We start from the raw sequence: 15,885 nt of genomic DNA, 5'->3' as shown, positions 1-15,885 counted from the left end.
TAAAATGGTATAAGAACAATTAAATAACATTATAAAATACTATATTACCTGACACACTATGACTATATGAATCACGTGACCTTCTGTCCTTCCCATGTAAGAAGTAGAAGGGAACTGGTGCATCTTGCCTGCTATGAGAGAGATATTTCAGATGCATCTGCAACAATTATAGGTAGCTGCTGGCTTTCATTGTTGCAGCTTCCCTGTAAAATAGGAATTCACCCTGTGTCCAAACTATAACTGAGCTCTTCTCTTCAAATTACTACTCTTTCAGAACCAAAAGCCTACCTCGGAAGAGATCACCATGATAGCTGACCAGCTGAACATGGAGAAAGAGGTGATCCGCGTTTGGTTCTGTAACCGGCGCCAGAAGGAGAAAAGGATTAACCCACCGAGTAGTGGTGGAACCAGCAGCTCGCCCATCAAAGCAATTTTCCCTTGCCCAACTTCATTGGTAAGAATTAACTTGAGTTATACCAGACTGGAAGAAATTAAAATCACTCCTATCCTCTTGGTAATGAGGTTGACATAATGCAGATTTCAAAATCTTAAGTTTTTATCTTCAGTGGTCACTGCTGTGTTCAGTACACCACCTATTGCTTCTACTTTGGTCCATATTGAAGAAGACTTCCTCCAGAGGGCTTTGAGTACTAAGCGAGACATGAATTGTTGCTGGATTGAGCTGGGTGATTCACATGGGTGTTTGCGTTATACATAGCTTAATGATTTTCTCACTACAAGTAGCACTGTAGCATAGTTCTAAGCTTCAATGAAAGAAAATCCAAAGCTATATAATAGTATGTGTTTGCTAGCTTCTATATTTGTAGGTAAGTAGTAAACATTTAAATCTGGTTTCTTTTCCTTTCTAAGAAAGCTTAGCTGTTTTGTTCTGACCTCTAGGTGGCAACCACACCAAGCCTTGTGACAAGCAGTGCAGCTACAACCCTGACTGTCAACCCTGTGCTCCCTCTAACCAGCGCGGCAGTAACTAGTTTGGCAGTCACAGGTAAGAGAATATTCAGACTTCATCAGCGCAGAAGTACTTGCTATTACAAAGACTGAAATTTAGTAACCTATTATGTCAGAGAATCCCTAGAATCATTTATATCCAGGGTTGTTTGTTAAGCAACAAGTTTTAATACACTCAGATCCAATATAAACAGTGCCTTTTGGGTTCTGTTCACAATACTGTACTAACACACAGTGTCCATTGAGTTAATCAGTCCTCTTTTTCTTACACTTTGGCGCATTGCCCTTTCATTCCATTGGAATGGTGTCTTTTGTTCTCTGTCTGTCTTGTAGTTTTAGATCTCTTCCAGGAGTATTAACTATTTTAGTCTGATTGAAACCATCCTTTCAGGCACCACAGAAACCATCCCCAACAACACAGCGACTGTGATTTCTACCGCACCCCCGGCTTCCTCAGCAGTGACATCACCCTCCCTGAGTCCCTCTCCTTCTGCCTCCGCTTCCACTTCTGAGGCATCGAGTGCCAGTGAGACCAGCACAACACAGACAACCTCCACCCCCATGTCCTCAGCAATTGGGACCAGCCAGGTGATGGTAACTGCTTCTGGGTTGCAAACAGCAGCAGCGGCACTCCAAGGAGCTGCACAGTTGCCTGCAAATGCAAGTCTTGCTGCCATGGCAGCAGCAGCAGGACTAAATCCAGGCTTGATGGCATCCTCACAGTTTGCAGCTGGGTAGGTATCTGCCATTCATAAAATTTGGTTGCCATTTTAACTATCTAGCCTTCAGGCATCAGATGTCAATACACAGCACATTTAGTACCTTTACTTAAAAATAAGTGCTGTTTGAAAATAAAGGTTGCCTTAATTCTTTCTTTTAATTCAGTAGTTCAGCCCATCAGAGATTATTGGCACTTTTCAGGTATAAAAATGTTTGAATGCAAGTTTTTACATTTCTTGCCACTTTTAAGATCGATTTTAAAGAATGCAACCAGTCAATAATAAATCCTAGGTAGAAATGCTGCTGAAAGGATCTGCGTCCGTTTTTGTGATAAACAACAGGGGAAATTCAAATTTGACTTTTAAAATCTAATTCTGTGTCTAAGACTGCTCACCTGGAAAGTCACTATGTCTTCAGTTTGTTTTTGTTTCCTGTTTTGGGATTGCAGAGGTGCCTTACTCAGTCTCAATCCAGGGACACTAGGCGGTGCTCTCAGCCCAGCTCTGATGAGTAACAGCACTCTGGCAACTATTCAAGGTCAGTGGACTTTCACCAGTCTTCCCATGTCTGTTATGTTTGTGTTTTTCATAGGGTTCTTTCCCCCACAAAAAGAGAAAGAGAGAGAGACAAAGGCTGCAAATGCTAAACCTCCTTGCTTGGAAATGTCACATTAAAGAGACTTGCTTCTACATAAACATTTAGCTTTATATATTTAAATCTCCATCAACTACACATGCACACTTCACACTCATGACAATGAAGGAGTGACATATTTTATTCCAAACTCCTTTTGACATTCATAGATAATAACTAGTCTGAGTAAAATCAGTATATGAAAACACCCTTGTGAGGATTTTCACTTAGAAGCCTCCAGGGAAATGATCAACCTTCATACATCAGGATCCTCTCAGACCTTCTTTCAGGAATGAATGTGACACAGTTGAAGGCTGTCACTCAAACACTTGTGAGTTCCTGGTACATTGGTAAGAAACCTGAAGCATCAACTGCATGATTGCTATTGCCTCTTATCACTTTATAAGAGATGATAGTTCAGAGAGGCTGCCAACACAATTCCAGTGCCATGCTGAGACCAGAAAAACAGACTATTAAATCCTAACCTAGTCCTTGGGGATAAAATTTCACCCCAGTGCATTTTTTGAAAATCCAATGCTGTGTAAATTCTGCAACAATGTAGTCCATCTAAGACATTGTTGCCTGCACAGTCATAAACAAACAAGTACATTTTATTCATAGAGATATGTAGCTCTTTTACAAAAGAAAAGTACATATATGTGCAAATGTTCTAGTACAGAAAGTCATTTTATTAATATTCATAATCAAGCACTTCATTTGTTTGCATATATTTCCCTCCACCAAACCAAGCTAGCAACTGGTCAGGCTTTGCAAGTCAACAAAAAAGCCAGGCGGCAAACTGATCTACTCTTAATATGAAATGATTCTTCAGAGTGAGCAGGTACTCCATGAATTAATTATCAGAGCACAGAAGGTGAATAATACACAATGGCTTAAGCATTCTTCAGGTGGTTGAAATGTGACTTCATATATCTTTATGCATGAGCCTTTATAATGCTTTAATGCAGGGGTTGGGGAAGTTTTTCAGCCCCAGGGCCTCATTCCCTCAAGGAGCCTTGTGAGGCCCACATGCCAGTGAGGCCAGAGGCAAAAGTGGGCATAACAATGGGTGTGACTTTTGCCTTTGTGCAGAGTGTGGAAAGTTCAAAGATTTCAGTAGGTGCACACACTTAGCCATCACATCTCTGCAACCAGGCAAATGAAAGAGGCATGTTTGCAGTTGAAGGATGAATTTCAGCTAGGCAAAAGCACTCCAGAAGGGTGTGGAGCAGGGCTGGTGAGGGATGTAGCCTGTGGGGAGGGGCGTGGCACAGGGACAGGATGTGGCCAGGGGAGAGAGCCCCAAGGGACATGTAGAAAGGCCCCAAGAACTGCATTTGGGCCCTGGGCCTGAGGTTCTCCATCCCTGCTTTAATGGGTCTTCACGGCACCTGCTTTTTCCTCTGTGGTGAAAATGGTGTATTTATCTGGATAATAAAATGGTCAGTTCTCAATCCTCAGTCACTCTGAATCCGATCCAGCTTTTCCTCCTGATGTTGAGATGGCTTCGTTTACTATTTTTGGAGAGTGTGTGTGTGTGTGTGAGCATCTGTTAGTAGTCAGAAGAAAAACTTCAGTGCTGCTGATGTGTGGGGCTGCGAATGCTGACATTTTCTTCTGCCCCCTCTAGCTCTTGCATCTGGTGGCTCTCTTCCAATAACATCACTGGATGCAACTGGGAACTTGGTATTTGCCAATGCTGGAGGTACGCCGAACATCGTCACTGCCCCTCTGTTCCTGAACCCTCAGAACCTTTCACTGCTCACCAGCAACCCAGTTAGCTTGGTCTCTGCAGCTGCAGCCTCCGCAGGGGCCTCTGGACCAGTTGCCAGCCTTCATGCCACCTCCACCTCAGCAGAGTCTATCCAGAACTCTCTCTTCACCGTGGCCTCGGCCAGCGGGGCTGCCTCCACCACTACTACTGCCTCCAAGGCGCAGTGAGTTGGACTGAGCTGTGCTTACCCATAGCCTATTTTACTCTGCAGTGAGATGGGCTGCCAGCTGGGTTTACAAACTGCAAAATGTGATTGGTTTCCTCTCACCGTGTTGCTGGGGACAAGGGAGAGAAGGAAAAATACAAAAGGAAAAAAAAACCAAGAAGAAGGATTTAAAACTGGGACAAACATTTGCCTAATTTTATAATAAACACTGTCTTTTCAGGATTGCTTCATTGACTGGAGAACTTTCTAACCAAAAATGTATAAAACAAAAAAGGACTACTTATCATTTCCAGCAGTATCAATGACAAGTTAAGGTGGGTTATCAACTCAAACGTAGGAATGGGATTTCTTCTTTCTTTTTGATCTAAATATCTTTTTTTAATTATCATTTATTGGTCTGTTGTACAGGCCATAATGTCATACAAGGTGTTTATAATCTTATCAATCGTGTTGGGGGTTCCTTTCTTAACTGGTACAATTTAGGCAGGCCTGTATTACTGATGTATCTCTTTATGATTATTATTATTATTTTTATAAATATATATATATATATAGTTCGGACACATTTGTCTGCTCCTGGAACAGTTTCAGTGAGCTCCCATGCCACACAGAGGGAGGAGCAAAGAGAGGGAAGCATGTGAATTGCGAATGTTCTTTAGTTTCCTTTTCCCTGGCGGTATGTTTTTCGGGATTCTCTCAGAAGTGTTGGCGGCTAAGTGAACATACAGAGGGTAATGTGCAAAGATAGTCCATGCTTGTGAGATGGGCGCTCTGATTGGACAGCTGTTTGCTCAGCACACTTGGGCCAAATCTAGCTCTCATTTGCACGTCTTTGGCTCCTGTTGATGCCAAGGGAGGAAGGATTTGGCCCATAGGTTCTGTCTTCAGCATCTGTGCTGGCCACTGTCTTGTCTCATAATTGCATGGAAATGGCCACTTTACAACTGGGAATATTTCTGTTATTTACTTTCTCAGGAGGCTGCCTGTATTGGTGATAATTCATATGCATTCGTTGAACCTTCCTACCAGCTGTTTGGCATAGGATTTCTGAACGCTGCATTGGTTCATCTCTAAGAACTTACTTTTTCCAGTGTCTCCAATATGATTGTACTGAAAATGTTTTCAACTTAAAACATTTCTATTCCAGAAGTAAACTAGGTCATGTGAACAAGTACTGTTTTATGCCAACACAGCAGAGCGTGCTCCATTCTAAATAGTTTGTAATGTTCTTTGACACTGTTCACTGCTCTGGAAAAAGTTGGTAAGGAATTCTTGGAAAGCTGACCAGCGTGCCGTGGAGAGTGTTGTCTTTCTGGTGAACACTGGCATGTTGCATGCGTCTTGCAATATTTCATGCTATTTCTGGGTGATGCTGCTGCTAGCTAGATCATTTATGGCAGTAATAAACACCTCTACTAGAGAGGGGGAAATGTTTCCAAGCAACGTAACAAGTGGTATGCGCAAACAGCTGCTGACAATGGATGAGAGAGAGACTGAGGAGACAAAGATGAACTTAAATGTTATGCTGGTCTGAATCTAAATTTTTTTGCAGAGAAGAGATTGGATGACTGCAATGTACTTGGAACTTTCCAATCTCTTTTTAAGGTGAATTGAAAAATATCTTCAAGTAGGAGGAGCTGCCCAGTTTTTCTTTTCACTAAGCCTGGGGAGAAGGGGAGTTCTAACACTCATGTAATTATATTGCATTTCATGCCAAAGGTAATTATTTAACCTCTCATCACCTGATATCCTTTTATCACCTGATATCATGATGGCAGTAACTTTATTCTCAATTCCTTCTCTGGCTGCTGATCCCAATTCAGAGAGCTGGCATTGATGCTCAACTAGCAGAAATCTTTGTCTCTTCTCGCATACCGTCATGCTGTTTGCTCTCTGTTCGTCTCTGAATTTCCAACTTCCTGTTTCACAAGCTATTTAAAAATAATGAATTCTTCCTAAAACTTTAAAAACTTGTGAACTGTAAGCAGGGAAGTGAGCAAATGTCCGTCCACCGTCTTATGTGTGCTTGATTTTTTTTAATGTTTTATTTTTTTAAAACTAAGCTTGAACCAAAGTCAATTTCTAGCAAGCTGCTGTACTAATGGACTAGTTTGTATAAGTGCAGTTCAGATGCAGAGAGGTGATAGATGCTACTGACAATTTCTTTTCATTTTTTATTTTATATAAAAATTGCTGCTTGTTTTAATCTTTTTTGGGGGGTGGGGGTGGTCTTTTATATATCCTTGGGGCAGACAAAATCTCAACTTGATTATTATCTAATTTCCGTGGTTTGGTGTGTAAATAGAATGGCAATGGCAGATGGTTACTAATTCAACTGTTCCCACATCCTCCTTAGCAGTTTGGCTCAATCTATATACTGTGGTGTGACTGTCTCCATGATTTCAGTCTCAGTTTAAAAATATAGGGCTATGAATAATACTGTGTGTTAAGGTTTTAAGTGGCCCATAGCAACAGCTTGGAGCAGTCAAATGTATGAAAGGATGGCAGAGGAGAGACAGGTACCCACTATGTTGGTCTCAAGGCCATAGTGTTGACTAGTTTCTACCAAAGGAAATATCAATCCCATGGATTTTTTATTTTATTTTTTTTGTCCATTGAAATTAGATCTATGTAACTTGTGTTTTTTGGCGCACACACATCCATACGTATATATTTTAATAGAGGAGATGGTGATGACTTCTGAACCGTGGCATTTATTTAGCTATGAATTTCAAACATCAAGGAGGAAATAAGCCCTTCATATTTATGTACAAAAAATAAAGAGAACACAGCCCTGTAAATTGCCCCAAAACTCTCAAGGATTAAGAGAAGCTGTTTATTCAATTGACTGGCTGCCTCTTCTTGGGTTCACTGTTTGCAGTTAGAGGACATGATGAATCTGGAACACTAATGTAGCTCAGATGATGGCCATAAAAATCCTTCTGTAGTATTCACAGTATTCACATATTGTTGGTGTGAGCACCTTTAATCTTTATTTCTCTTAGATTCATGCCACGGCCACACTACTAGCAGATTTCACAGCAGGTTCTGGTGAAAGAAACTGGAAGCTCAAAAAACATGCAGCTAAAATGCTTTGGTTAAATTGTATTCATCCTATTTTACATATTCCATTCCTCATATAGCTCATACCTAATGCATTGATGCTTGTTCCCAGCAGCACAGAGATACCAGGATCTGAATAGCTGTCACTATTTCGTGTTGATCTTGGCTATATATTTCACATGGCCACACACACACACACACACACCTCTTCCCATTCTAGAGCAGCCAGCCCCAACCTGGTGCCCTCCAGAGTACCATTCCCATCAGTCCTAGCTGTTCTGGAAGAAAGGCTGTTCTAGAGAGATGGATAATCTGCTTCTGCAATACACACTTTAACAGAAAATCAGATCCAGATAATTGGAGAATCTGCCCTGGAACCTCACAGTTATAATACATTTCTCTTACCACAAAGTTACAAGGATAATCACAAAAGTCATGAACGTTCTGGTATAGTGAAAATTTTCTGGTCACTACCAAGTGCAATTCCTGTAATCCAAAACAATGTGTGATACCTGTGTCCCTAATACCCAGTACTAACCATTCTTCCATTACTGCATTAGTTGAACAAATTAGTCCAGCATTCCAGTGTTCTAGAGATTGTTGATTTTATTTTCATTTTTTCAGTCATGGGTTATTAGGCTGTCATTTCATTTCACACAGTTTCAGATCTGTTTCGTAGGCCAAAGTCTGAAAGGTTTGCTTGCAAACTTGAGAGATTTCAGTACACCTTTCATTACCAAAAAGGAAAGGAGTAGGTTAATCCTCATACCTGCAGTTTCCACAGTTGCAGGTTACTTAAGAAAATGGCAGAGTTCAGTCCGTGTCCCTTTCAGATGAGTTGGAATGTTTCTATTGATTTTAGAGAAGCCAGAGTGCCAGAACCTTACTGGGTGCAAATACTACTTCCTTGAAAGGTGTGAAAAATGGGGATATATTGAGCAGACAAACCATTGGCAGATGAGTTAAAACATCTAAGTTGTGTGCACTTAGGGCCAGTGTGGACACTTTCTGTTGTAGGAGAGTTGTTCTTCCAGCTGAATACATAGCTTATCATACTGATGGACAAACTCACAAGGTTCATAATTTCAAAGTAAAGTTGTTCTTCCACACCTTTTTGAATCTGCCCATATATACCAATTTGCACATTACATATTTCCATGTATGAGGCTCACACTTACAAGTAATGTCTGAGTGTGCCCTTGCTTTGCAGTTCACTGTTTTGGGGGGCAGAACGTTCATGTTTTTCAGACAGTGTGTGTAGATATATTTGACCGCTTCCTTTGTAAGGTTTGTGCTATGAAGTGTTATAAATGTACACTATGTGTGATACTCAACTGTGCTTTACCCAGAGTAGACCCATTGAAATTAATGGACCTAATGTAGTCGTCGTCCTTAATTTCAGTGCATCTACTCTGCATAAAAATTAGTTGAGTACCACCCTATATCTCTACATTATTTTGCCATCTTGAGAATGTATAACTGCTCCATATATCTGCATCAGAGTTGGTGGGTGGGAGGTTAACCAATAATTCTGCAGGTCCAAGCAAGTCTTCCAAGCAGTCTAGCATCTCAACCTTCACTTGAGTGATAGATTGCTGAGACTGAAGAGCAAAGGCTGAGACAACGGTTATATAAGGTAGGGTGGAGTCTTATAGGCTCTTTGGGTCACCTTATTATGACCATTTGTAGTGCCAGAGCAGCAGAGATCAGCCCCACTGTTCACTCTTCCTGCATGCTGCCCCAGTAGCACCGGCAGTAAGATGTCTGGGCCATGAATTAGTTTACCTTGGAGATAAGCAAGCATGCCTAATGTAGGAATTGTCATTAACCCAGGGCACTCAGGAGTACCAGTGCAGTGGATTACAACATATGACAGAAATGAGATGGAGACAATTTCTCATAAAAGGGAGGATTTGAAAAGTTTTTGCTGTTTTCCCCACCTACCACCTAAATATGCATGCCACGTGAATGTGAATGGACTGTGGTCATTTAATGTCACTTCCCCTGATGTATAGAGTTGGATCAGATGTAATACTCCCAATATCTCAGGTGAGTGCCAGCACAGACATTAACCATGTTTAAGGCTGACAGAAAGAGGGTAGGGAAATTGCAGTCCTACAACCTGCTCTGCACTAAGTCTGTACCTGCTCAGAAACATTACAAAGTTGCTTTACAATGACATGATATTTATGTGAGTTACCAGAACCCTGATGCCTGAGCCTGTGTATAAACATGGCTAGGAAAAGCTACAAACGTGATGTTATAAAAATTGGTCGCCTGGGTGTCCTGTGATGGAAAAGCAGTTGTGAATAGTGAATCCATGCTATGTTTTAAAAATAACTCCTAAGCTTCAATTGCCAAGGAAAATACCTGATAGGTTAAGTTTAGTTTTATGTTGATTGTCATCTAAGACATTTTTACTGGATAAGTTCAACCAAAGATGTTATTGATTGAAGTTATAAAGGAAGAACAGAAGTACTTATTGCTGAATTTCCGGTGCCAGAAACCAGGCTTAAGAGTCCATTGTTGCCTTATCTCCTTCCCTTCCCTATTTCAGTTGTATATTATGTGGGGTTAGGTTGGTAATATCATGCTTTAACTGTCTTTCTAATTGCTGTTCTAAAAACCTTGAAGAATGTAGGCTGCCCATTACAAGATAAAGCCTGTATTTTATTTGCTACCACACTGATGGCTTATTTCAGTTAGTGGATGTTGGGCTATACTGCAGCCTAAGCAAAGACTGGCTCTGATGCAGTGTTTGGCACCTGAGGTGGAGGGTTCACGTGATTTTTGCATGGGGCATTTATTTATGTTCAGGATCTAGTAGGAACTTTGAGAGACCACATTCAAAATGAACATATTTGCATCAAATATTACATAGGAAGTGTGAGCACTGAACAGATAACACATAGATTGATTGATTGATTGATTCATTCATTCATTCATTCATTCATTCATTCATTCATTCTTGTAAGTGATAAGATGTGGGGAAATATCACTCAAGTCTTGCTTTATGAACATTTTTCCCAATTTAAATGTAATCTTGTACTGGTTCCACTGTGGGGCCGTACAGTTATGCTTGGGGTTTGAGCTGCAGGGGCAGTTAGCATCACAAGAATGCAAAATCCACTAACTGACTTGATTAGTTTTTGGTATAATTAAAGCTTTTGCTATGGCCTTGTTGTTTTTGGAGCCACACAAGTGTAGCAGCTATATTTACCATACATGTTCCTTTATTAACCTTTCAGACGACACTTTTGTTACGTAGAATTATTTAACAATATCTTATCAATGGCTATATTTTTCAGTAACATAATTTCTTGTATTGGAAGTGCACCTTTAGTCAGATGCATCATTTCATCATATTCGTGCTGTTAATGACCTTTTTAAAAAAACAACATCCCACGGAGAAGTCTCTCTTCTGCTTTGAACATGTAATCCTTTCTCTCTGACATTAGGAGTATGTTTATGCTCGATCTGTATGTGCCTACATGCACTTTTTAGAAGATGAATTCTGAAAGGGTTCTAGAGGTTCATAAATGTGTATAGGTATAAACCATTATAGATAAAACACTACCAAAGCAGAATCTGGCTGGCTGATTATGGTTATTCATCTCTAACCAAAACTTCTCAGGACTCGTTAGCCAATTTTTTTACAAAGTTACAATCTAATGTTTTTTAAGCAATACACTCTTTTAAGACATTCACCTGCAAAGTTCTTGCTCCATGCAGTTATTAGGCCAAGTCGAGAACTTGCCATTAGGGAGCTTTCTATTGGCTTAAGTGATAAAAGTTGGCTGAGATCCCCGAGCTTCTTGAATGGACTTTGATGCCAAAGTCCATGCCCTGTATGAACAGCTTCAGGAAAAAAAGAATGCACCTGGAACTAGTGCCAATTTACCCACAGTCTTCTTACTTTTGTGAGTGTTGTGGGATGGCGTACTGTCCAATTTGTAAACATTCACCCTCCCCAGTGTTGGCTTCATGTTGGGAAGGGCCCTTGAGCAAGAGATCTTCCATGGGTTCCTCCACCCTCCTCGGTCCCTCAGCAAATCTCCCTTATCACTGGAGCAGAACAAGGAGACTCCTGGCAGTAGAGGGACTTGGACAGATGCCCAGCCATGCCAGTCTTCTCTGTCTTTTTGCTGTGTGCCCAAAACGTTTTCAGATTACACAAATTTAATCAAAAGGCATTTGATTAATAATCAATGGAAAAATGAAACCTATATTTCACTCCCACTTTTCTAGGGAGACTTCCAAAAGTTTAAAATTCTTAATACAGACATCTATATAGATTGTGAAAGAAAACTTGAGATATATTGGACCTAGCATTGATTAGTTGCCGCAGCCTAGCCCTAATACATTTCTGAATCGGTTTTGCAGTGTTGAGTTCAGCCTCACTATCAACAGATCACATTAGTCTTTAATCCTCCTGGGATAATATGCAGGATGATAAGAGGTCTGTTCCACACATTTCACTTTCCTACATACAGATATAGCATCCTTTTAGGAAATTGCATCATAATGTGCATAGACATTCTCTGTGAAGGCAAATTACAGTGTGACTCTTGAGTCACACTGGAATTAAATTAGCTTTATTCTCGAGAGAAAGAAAGGTCGTAGTCACGCTGCCTGACATTGCTTTACTGCTATGACCTTTACTGACCTTTGTCCAAACATGCGGTATACATGTAGTTGGGCTGAATGTTGGCATGAAGCATGCCAAATGTTTTTGACCCTAAGGAGCAAAATGAAGGCTTCTCCTCTGACATAACTTGGGAGTCTCGTTCCACCCCTTCTTGTCTCTCTTTCTGTAAGCAGGCATTGTTACAGGGTTGTAGGAACAATGCTTTTTGGTAGCAGCTGGCTTTCTGGCACCTTTTTTTTATAAAAAAAATACCTCAGCATAGCTTTAGTATCGTTTGCAGAATGGAAAATCGGGAGAGAGAAACTTTATAAATAATGGAAGTAATTCTAGCTGTAGAGTTTAGTTTTGAAGACCCTGACTTATGCTGTATGTATTTGCAGTTCTGTATTTAGGCTACAACTTTATAGGGTATGGGGTGGGGGCGGGAAGGAGAGAGAGTTAGCTGTGCTAGAAGGCAAATGTTGCTTGCAACGTCTTTTCCTACTTTGTCATTGGCTATCGTTGTCGACACGCTACATAACAGCAGACATAACTGAGCTGCTGTATTGCTTCCAGGGTCCTTCTAGGTGTGCATGACCTCTGCCTCCCTGCTTTCTTTCTATTGGCAAACCAAGGGCCTTGGTGGGGATGTAAATATTGAGCAAGTTTGTGTGCTTGGAGGAGGGCATACAAGGAGATGAATTAGCAACCCATTTTAGTCCACGTAGTTGCACTAGGGCTGCAGCTGGGCCAAGACTTTTACATTTGGAAAAGGAGGAGGATATTTGGGAGAACAAAGTGAAACAGTTCTTTTTATCCCTGCTTGTCTTGTTATTGAATGTAGTATGTGGTAATTAATTTAATTTTCTAAAAGCAATGCTAATTCTGTCTAGACCAAAAATAGCAGAAGAGAAACCAAACTAAATGCTAACCTGCTCCTAGTACCTAAGTATAGAGTACCTGAAAGAGATAAGATTCTATGATCAGACTTGAGGAGAAAAAAGGCTATATGGGATGTGGGTTTCTTTTTATGGAAGGTTGAGTCATTTTTCTCTCACAGCACATGGTTCAGATTTTGGATGACATTCTTGGGAGACTTCATCTGCTTCCATCCTGACTCTGAAGCATCTCCTTTCTCTGATTGCAGAAAAATACAGAGTGTGTGTTTGTGTGAGGAAGTATATTTCCAGGGGTGGGAGAGGAAAACCTGAGCTTCAGCTGGAGGGGGAGAATTTCCAATGTTTTGATAGGAACCAAAGGTATACTGCTTAGTTTTTGGCAGCTCTGCTGTTTTCAGGATGTCTTCGGCAAAAAATTGTGTGGTCTTAGAGGTTTGATTTGATGACTCTTGACTTGGAGGATCTCCTCATGTGTTGGTTTTCCTACCTTCTTAATGCACAGGGTTGGTTTGGATAGTTTTTCTGAGGACATACTGGAGGCAAGTTCTATTCAGTACAGCACCCAAGATCACAAGCAACTGTTGGATGTAGGGAAAACTTAGTTTTATTCTTAAAATATCAAAACTTCATTGTCCTCTTAAATATCAAAACTGCATTGTCCTCTGTTTCACATCATTTCAGAAATCCTGTGGGTTTTCATAGTGGAAAACCTTGGAGATGTCTTTCTTTCCTCCCCGGAATAGCTTTGGGCATTGTCACATTACATGCTGTTGGCTTGATGAATTGCATCAGTCAAGCCTGACGTGTTCATGTGTGAAGCAAGGGAGAAGGTAAATATATATTAGTTGTCCAGCTATTCTTCCTCTGGAAATCAGCTGGGTTGCAGAACTTCCCTGGAAAGCTTTACTAATAGACTTATTGTTCTGACATTATGTAAAGTGGTATTAATATTGTGTGACTTTTCTAAGAGCTAGGTAGATTTATAAGTAGGTAATAGGGAAATGGAAAATGACTTCTCAAAGATAAGAGCACTTGGAACAAAAGATGTGGAAAACAAGGTGTGCTTTAAAAAGAAAACAAATCTGAGGAAGGAAATGAAACAACCAGTTGGGAGATGGGCTCGTGAGAGGAAGATCCTTAATAGTATGAGGAAGGTTGGAATGTCTCCCCTCTTCTGCCTTATTTCTCTTTACCTCACTCAGGCAAAAATATGGGTTTATAGTTTGTTGTCGGCTCTTTCCCCAAACATTTCTAAAACTCTGATCTTTGTTCTCACCAAAAATTCTCTCTTTACTTTTTACAATGTAGAACCCATCAAAATAAAAGCCTTCCTGAAGTACTTCTAGCAGAAATGTCTTTAACCCACCAGGGGGCTATAAGTGTAAATGGTGAATGTTTCTGGCAAGAGTACTACAGGAATAGTGGTAAATATTAAGGAGTACAGATCTGTGTCAAATTAATATTTGCACAATTCAAGCCACCCACCCTGGCCAACAGCCTTTGGAACAAACACCTTTGGTCAGGGCTGGGGAGAAACTGTCACTTGTCCCATCTAATCCATGTTAGCACATTGGCATTTTCGATCCAGTTTCTGTATTTGAATTTGAGGAAGAAGCCACAGCAGATACCCATAAACTGATTGGTAAGTTACTTCCATTTATTTGAACCTCCCTGGAGGAAGATTTCTCTAAAATCCAGGAGATAAGAGGTCAGGTGCAAGTGCTTTTGAGAGCATCACGGGACTCCGGCCGTTTTGCACTCCCCTGGTCCCACCGTGTCGCTGTTCCATTTCCTTCTTCTGTGGTAGTGTCTAAGGCTAGGTGTGAGTAAGTGTCGGGTGTTTATCCGCCACAGGTACGGGAGCTGTCGTATACCTCATTTCTAACTCATAACTGAGTAACTTGCTTTAACTTTCTCCAAACCCTACAGAGTTGCCAAGACTGCCCTCCCTCCCTTGATTAACGTGGAACTCTGGCTTATAGCATCCTGTGACCTGTAACCTGGGGGGCGACCCCCTAAAGCCTCTGAATGTCGCTGCTTAAAAGCTACTGCAAACTGAGGGCAAATTGCAATCTTCTATTTCTTTTGGTTACCAGGGGTCCTCTCGTAGTCTGTGAATATCCATCTCCACTCCCAATCCGTGCATGAAACCTCCATGCTGCCTTCTCCCTCCCCCTGGTGAGATGTCAGGGCTATAATGTACTGCAGGGTCAAGGCAGGACCCTGACGGCTCCTCTCAGCCAAGTGCTGCATGCATATTGCTCGCTACTTTTTAATTTTGTTTCTCTCATGCTCCTCCCATATTTAATTTCCTTCTTTTATTATTTGACAATCTTGTTCCTCCCCGTCCCCGCCTCTAGGCTAACCAGAAGCTGCATCCCTGTCCCTTCTGCCATTTTACTTTGAATGTAGTTTTCCCACCCTTTGGAAAGAGAAGCTTTTCCAGGTCACGGTGCACTGCTATATGCCGAGGGGGGCGGTTTCTTTGTTTTGTTTTGTTCTTTTAGAAATTTCCAGCCAAAACCAAAGATTTCCTAATGATTGTATAAACTCAAAACAGACAAACAAACAAACCAAAGACAAAAGGGGCGTCTTCAGCACCAATCATATCTCTTAAGATGGCGCGGTCCCATCCTGTGCTAACTTGCTTGGGAGACCAAGTTCTGTTTGACCTCCACAAATCCAAAGGCGCACAGCCATTGGGAGGGAGAGTTCAGTGGGGAAAAGTGATGGACTCCACAGATTGGTTGTGAAGCTGAAGACATTGGTGCATGACTGGCGGCTCTGGTGGGTGCTTTTAACCCTTTGGGAGCTGGGTGATATTAATACACGCTGAGGTGCACTTCTGAGCTCTCCCCCCCCCCCCCCGCCACTGCTTGGAAGAGGCTGTCCTGTTGTGCAAAATCTCTGAAAAAAAATGTTTTGCTTTTCTTTCTCTGTCCCCCCCCCACTTCTTTTTTGTTCTTTAATTATTTTTGCAGCACCACTGTGCAACTATGCATTGTATTTCTCAACCTTTTGTGCTAGGTAGGTA

The 15,885-nt window shown here is 41.2% G+C and overlaps 1 protein-coding gene across 6 annotated transcripts in view; it reads left to right on the top strand.

Annotated features, from left to right (window-relative positions):
- The window catches only part of POU2F1 (POU class 2 homeobox 1), a 91,421-nt gene extending 86,607 nt beyond the window's left edge, over window positions 1-4,814 (top strand). For all 6 annotated transcript variants that reach the window (XM_053386410.1, XM_053386409.1, XM_053386407.1 and 3 more), the window contains 5 exons: window positions 275-454; window positions 901-1,006; window positions 1,361-1,703; window positions 2,138-2,226; window positions 3,953-4,814. In XM_053386410.1, coding sequence (XP_053242385.1) covers window positions 275-454; window positions 901-1,006; window positions 1,361-1,703; window positions 2,138-2,226; window positions 3,953-4,263 — 1,029 coding nt within the window. In that variant the 3' untranslated portion in view covers window positions 4,264-4,814. The remainder of the gene's footprint in view (window positions 1-274; window positions 455-900; window positions 1,007-1,360; window positions 1,704-2,137; window positions 2,227-3,952) is intronic.
- Window positions 4,815-15,885: the final 11,071 nt, after the last annotated feature.

The sequence above is a fragment of the Podarcis raffonei genome, chromosome 4, assembly GCF_027172205.1.
Source record: "Podarcis raffonei isolate rPodRaf1 chromosome 4, rPodRaf1.pri, whole genome shotgun sequence".
NCBI lineage: Eukaryota > Metazoa > Chordata > Lepidosauria > Squamata > Lacertidae > Podarcis > Podarcis raffonei.
The sequence above is the reverse complement of the archived record's forward strand: the minus strand, read 5'-3'. Positions and strand labels throughout refer to the sequence as shown.